General features: G+C 44.9%; 1 protein-coding gene across 1 annotated transcript; it reads right to left on the bottom strand.

The window, feature by feature from the left end:
- Nucleotides 1-564: 564 nt before the first annotated feature.
- On the bottom strand, nucleotides 565-4106 carry foxg1b (forkhead box G1b). Its single transcript, XM_017434260.2, has one exon. It carries the CDS (start codon nucleotides 3501-3503, stop codon nucleotides 2262-2264), a length of 1242 nt encoding a protein of 413 aa, XP_017289749.1. The 5' UTR covers nucleotides 3504-4106; the 3' UTR covers nucleotides 565-2261.
- Nucleotides 4107-5653: the final 1547 nt, after the last annotated feature.

Genomic DNA, 5653 nt, shown 5'->3' with positions numbered 1-5653 from the left:
AAAAACATTTGGGACGGGTGTCCACTCAGCAGGCTCACTGTGGGGCACATTTTACATCCTTTAAAACTGAAAATCCAAACTGCAGGTTTTCTTTTATTTATTTTGCAATAAAAGGCCCAAAGTTGTTGAAAATAACCTCAACAGCAGCAGCGATTGGAAACATTTTATACCTGAATTTATTTCCTTTGAACTGCAACCTAAGGTTTTTTTTTCCCTCCATGTCAGAAATAATCAGTGCTTCTGGTTTGTTAATGGCTGCTTTTGGGTTTAATGCTCAAAAACAGTTTTACACTCGACTGTTTTTTAACCTGAGATCTCTGTGTGTGTGTGTGTATATATATATATATATATATATATATATGTCTGATATTTAAAACTGTTTATTTTCTTTATTTTTTTATCGTAATTTATTAGCTGCTTGTTAGTTTAGTTTGTCTGCTCACAGGACATAAAAATGAATTGAGGATTTATTGGGTTTCAAACTTGCTGTGACACAAATTCTTGAATCAATTAGCCAAGTGTCCAAATGGCTTTAGTAAAAAGACATTTTTTTGTCTCAGTGAGAAAAATGTGTTGGTTTTTTTTTTTTCAAATTTTCTTGAAAGGTTGTCGATTTAGTCACAAATAAGTATTTTCTTTAAATATATATATTTTAAAAAATTAGATGAAGACTATAATAAAGTTAAATTAACCTCATTTTAAAGTAGTTATTTACTGAAGCTGTGGATTAGCTTTTATTTTTTTAAGACTTTTAGTTTTGTTGGCAACACAACTGTGTATTTTTTTGTTTGTTTGTTTACTTCTATGTCAGAATATAAAACACATCAGATCAAGTTGGATATAGAGTACATGAATGCAGCAGGCGGAAAAATCTCCACTTTTTATTGATTGTCGTGCAGTCTGAGGGGTTTATTTCTTTTTACATTTACTGACCATAATTCAGTTTTCTTTTTTTTTTTTTTGAAAAAAAAAAAGAAAAAGAAAAATAAATAAAAAATGCCAAAAAAGGTGGGCAAACTGCGCTGAAAGAAAACGAGGGAGTCTTTTGGTCGGACTTTGTCAGAATGTGTGTGAGCTGCCGGGCCTTTAGGGTTCTATTTGATTTCTTTTTATTATTATTATTATTTCCTGGGTTTGTTTCCCCGACTCTGAAACAAGCCGAGGGCCCCGGGGGTCTCTGCAGCACGCTCACCGGGAAACTGAAGCAGGTCAGCGGGTTAGAAAACGGGATCAAGGCGGCGGAGGAGGGGTGTGTGTGTGTGTGTGTGTCACACACAGTGTGTGTGTGTGTGTGTGTGTGTGTAGGGGGGTCGCTTCTGAGAAAATACTCGTCGTGTTTGTGGCCCTTCCTTCACGCACATGCGCAGATCGTTTTACGTTCATTCAGGCCTCCACACACGCACACACACTTACACACAACTGCAATCAAATTAAAAACCTACTTTAACTTGCATATTTATTTATGAGGAGTTTTTTTTTTAAAAAAAAACAACAATAAATTATTTTTTTCAAATTAAAAGAGTTTGTCTTTCTCCTTGTGTTGCACATGAATGACATCTAATTTTATGTTTAATTCTCATCGTGTTGGAAGGAAACTGCTCACAGTGAACGCTTTTCTCCTGATCAATAATAACAATATTATTATTATTAGGCCTGTTCGGGGTCAAACCTGAGTACAGATATGATTTGTAGGCTTCTTTTTCCTCTGAACAGCCCTGATTGTTTTCTCAAATTTAAGGCTTTATTCAACTTCCCCCCCCCCCTTCCCCTCTTAAACACTCCTGATTGTCTTGTTCGTCCACCTTGATTGTCTCTAAATGCATAAATATTAAACCCTGTCTTTTTTTTCTTTCTTGTCTTAATACTGATAGACTGAGAATTTAAATACAATAATAAATACAAACCATAAATAAACGACTCAAAGCAAAGTTCTGAAAATCTTTGTACAAGATATAAATAGCTTGAAATATACTTATAGTGTTACCTTTGGCAAGTCTAGTTTACAGTTTTACAACCCGCGGGTAACAAAAAGTTTCTCCCTTTTTTTTTTTTTTTTTACTCCCAGCAAAAATAAACAAAAGAAAAAGAAAGTCAAACCCGCTGCAATCCGGGCCGGAATATTGTTTCACTTCTTATATATTTCTATTTCAGTTCAGTGTTTGATAATTACCACTTTTTATTTGCGCCTCAGTTTGTCCGCTCCGTCCACGGGGAGTTATGGGTGAGTTGGGGGTGAGGAAGGGAGGTGGGGAGGGGGGAGCTCAGTTTAGGAAAGCGTTAGGGGTCACCCTCTTTTGATGGGACAGCACCCCGGGGAATCCCGCGGACACCCCCGGAGAGAAGGCCGGCAGGGAGGTGTTTCTGAGGGAGTCCGACAGCAGAGACTGCGGGGAGCTGAAGCCCCCCGGCGCCGGGGCGCCCTGCTGGAGGTGCGGCGGCGCGGGGGGAGGCGGAGGCGGCGGGCCTCCCCCGCCGGGCGGCCCCGTCGCCGCGGCAGCGTGTTGGCTCCCTGAGACAAAATAGCCGCCGCTCTGTCCGGACAGCAGCCCGACTGGAGGCGAGCTCATCCCGTACGTGTTCGTCAGGCCCAGCGCGCCCGCCGCCGAGCCGCCGAGGATGGAGCGCCCCAGGTCCCCGTTGCTCAGCTGCTCCACGGCGGGCAGCAGCGAGCCGTAGCCGGCCGCCTGGTTCAGGAAGCCGGGCGACGAGCCGTTGTAGTGCGGGTGGTGGTGGTGGTGGTGGAGGGAGAGGAACGGGGAGATCTGCCAGTACAGCGGGTTGTTTGACCTCTCGTTAATCCCCAAGCCCAGAGGGGCGAAGCGCAGCCCGCGCTTCATGGCCAGCTTCCCCCGGGAGGTGGCGGAGCGCCGGCGCAGCTTCCCGGTGGTCCCCCCGATGAACACGTCGTCGCTGCTCGGGTCCAGCATCCAGTAGTTGCCTTTGCCCGGGTCGTCGTAGTGCCTCGGAACCTTCACGAAGCACTTATTGAGGCTGAGGTTGTGCCGGATGGAGTTCTGCCAGCCCTGCTTGTGCTCCCGGTAGTAGGGGAAGTTCTTCATGATGAACTCGTAGATCCCGTTCAGGGTGAGCCGCTTCTCCGGACTCTGCCGGATCGCCATCATTATCAGGGCGTTGTAGCTGAAGGGAGGCTTGTCGTATTTGCCGTTCTTACCGCCGCCGGTCCCGTTCGCGTTCTGCTCCGGTGCCGCCTGCGCGTCGGTCCCGCCTCCGCCTCCGTCCTCCTCCTCCTCGTCTGCGCCCTGCTCCTCTCTGCCCGGTTTCTCCGGGTCCAGGACGGCGGCGCTGGAGTCCACCTCCAGCGGGCCCGGCGACTTGTCCGAGTCAGAGCCCGGCGATGGAGACAGAGTCCCAGGGATCCCGAGGACCGCAGCGGCGGGAGCGGAGACCGGGTCCGTCCGGTCGCACTTAGAGGGCAGCAGGAGGCTCTTAATGCTGAAGGAGGAGGACCGGTGCACGGTCTGCGGGGGTTTTACATCCTCCATGCCCGGTGGCAAGTCTCCCAAAAGAGAAAAAAAAAAAAAAAAGAATAAATAATAAAAAATAACAACAACTAGAACTGCTGCTCCAAACCGGTCCACCTCCGTCCTCCGGGCTGTAAACCAAAGAGAGACAGAGGAGAAAAGAGGAGGCTCAGGAGGAGAGATGGAGGGATGGAGGAGTGGAGAGAGAGAGAGAGAGGGGGGAGGGAAAGCGTGGCTTCAGTGTGGAGAAATTAGTAATTAAGGAGGTTCCGACATCATGGAGAGGAGGAGCTTCTCCAACTTGCTGCTTTTGTAAACAAATCCTCTTTTCCGCTCCTTCCTCCTCCCTCTGAGCTCCTCCGGACCCGGAGCCAGACTCCGCGGACCCTCAGACTCCCCGGTACCACAAAGCTCCCATCATTATTCTCTCCGCACCCATTAATCTCTGACCCTGGCTCGGGGATTTACTCGCAGGTGTAGCCGCGCCGTGCGTCATCCAGACTCTGCGCGTGTGTGTACGTGGTCGTGCGTAAAAAAAAGCGCGCAGGCGGTCCGGTGCGCGCGACCTCCCCGACTTTGTTTTTTCAGCGACAAACCCGGTTTGAAGTCAATGTCGGCAAACACGGCGCGCGCGAGCTCAGGAGGAGGAGGAGGAGGAGAGGTGAAGAGCTGAGCCCACCAATCCCCAGTTTGTCCACAAACAGAGATCACTGTGGCGGCAGGAAGCGCGTGCGCAGCGTGACGGCGGCAGGTTTGATGCTGTGACATGAGCGTCTCCTGTCGGTGAGAGCCAGTCAGTCATAACAACAACAAAAATATGTATAATAATAATAATAATAATGATTATTATTATTATTATTATTATTATTATTATTATTATTATTATTATTATTATTATTATAAGGCCTTACATGCGGAAGAAATGTATCCTCATGTTAGTAAACTTTGCAAATAAAGTCTTGAAAAAATTTTTTTATTTGGCCTTGCTCCAGTCCTCAATTTCTCCAGACTTTCCTATAATTTTTAAAGTGGTTTTGATCAACACTTCTCTAGAATTTCAGAAGGTCTTCCTTTTTTTTCCCTTTTTTTTGGGTGGGGGACTTTGGCAGCATTTTTGGTAAAGGATTCCAGAAAATTAAAACTTACACTGTATCTAACTGAATTTGTCATCCATTGTGCTATAATCTGGTGTGGTAGTAGCTGAGACTAATACCATGAGTGCTAAAAAAATTGCACAAGATCTGTGTTAACATTTTGGAATCAACTCTTTCTTGTTAGCAAAATATCTCACGAATCACTGAATGGACTTTAATGAAACTTTCAGAAAGTAATCGTTGACTGAAGTCTATAGCTGATTAACTTTTGGACTCAGCCCAATTCAAGATGGCCACCACAGTCCTAGAAAACTCAAAAATTACTATAACTTTGCCAACTTTACAAATAATGACCTAAAACTTGAGATGGTAGTAGCTGAAAGTCATTTTCCACACATACTTCAAGCACAACACATTGTGTGTCATCTTTGCCTAAAACCTTGGCATTAACTGCTGGAGTCAAGCCTGTTTGTTAGCAAAATATCTCATAAACCACTGAATGGGTTTCATTGAAACTACCAGGACATAATCACTGGGAGTACATCGATGACTGGTTAACTTTTAGAATCAACCCAATTGAAGATGGCTGCCACAGCTAAGCAACATTAGCCAACAGTTAATTTTACAACACTGAGCTAATATTTGGTGTGATAGTAGCTGAGAGTCATTCACAACACATGAGCATGAAAACTCGTGATATTGAAAGAGAAACTGCATAACATTATTCTCAAGGTGTGACAAAAATAGCAATGACTCCGTCATTTCTCATCATAAGATGAGCTTAGTTCCAAACTGTGACATGAAAGGTGGCGGGCGATATGCATTCCTTCAAGGAACGCTGGGCTGTTGTTATGGTATGACTTGTTGCTGAACGTATTGTTTAATGGTTGCCAAAGTTGGGATTGAGACCCCCAAGGTGAGTCATGTTTTTCTGAGCAAGAGATCTTGAGAAGATCCACAGATGTCAAAATAATTTTAAAAACATATTTAGCTTTAACTGTTACAAAGAGATAAAAACTGAAACTGTGATCATAAAAGCAGCATATTGGTTGATGTTGTTTTTTGTTAAGGGGGTTA

Source organism: Kryptolebias marmoratus, linkage group LG22, assembly GCF_001649575.2.
Source record: "Kryptolebias marmoratus isolate JLee-2015 linkage group LG22, ASM164957v2, whole genome shotgun sequence".
Classification (NCBI taxonomy): Eukaryota; Metazoa; Chordata; class Actinopteri; order Cyprinodontiformes; family Rivulidae; genus Kryptolebias; species Kryptolebias marmoratus.
This window is presented reverse-complemented; position numbering and strand designations above follow the sequence as displayed.

Excerpts from the sequence above, each read along its gene's own strand:
- foxg1b (XM_017434260.2), bottom strand. The coding sequence starts at position 3,503 with ATGGAGGATGTAAAACCCCCGCAGACCGTGCACCGGTCCTCCTCCTTC.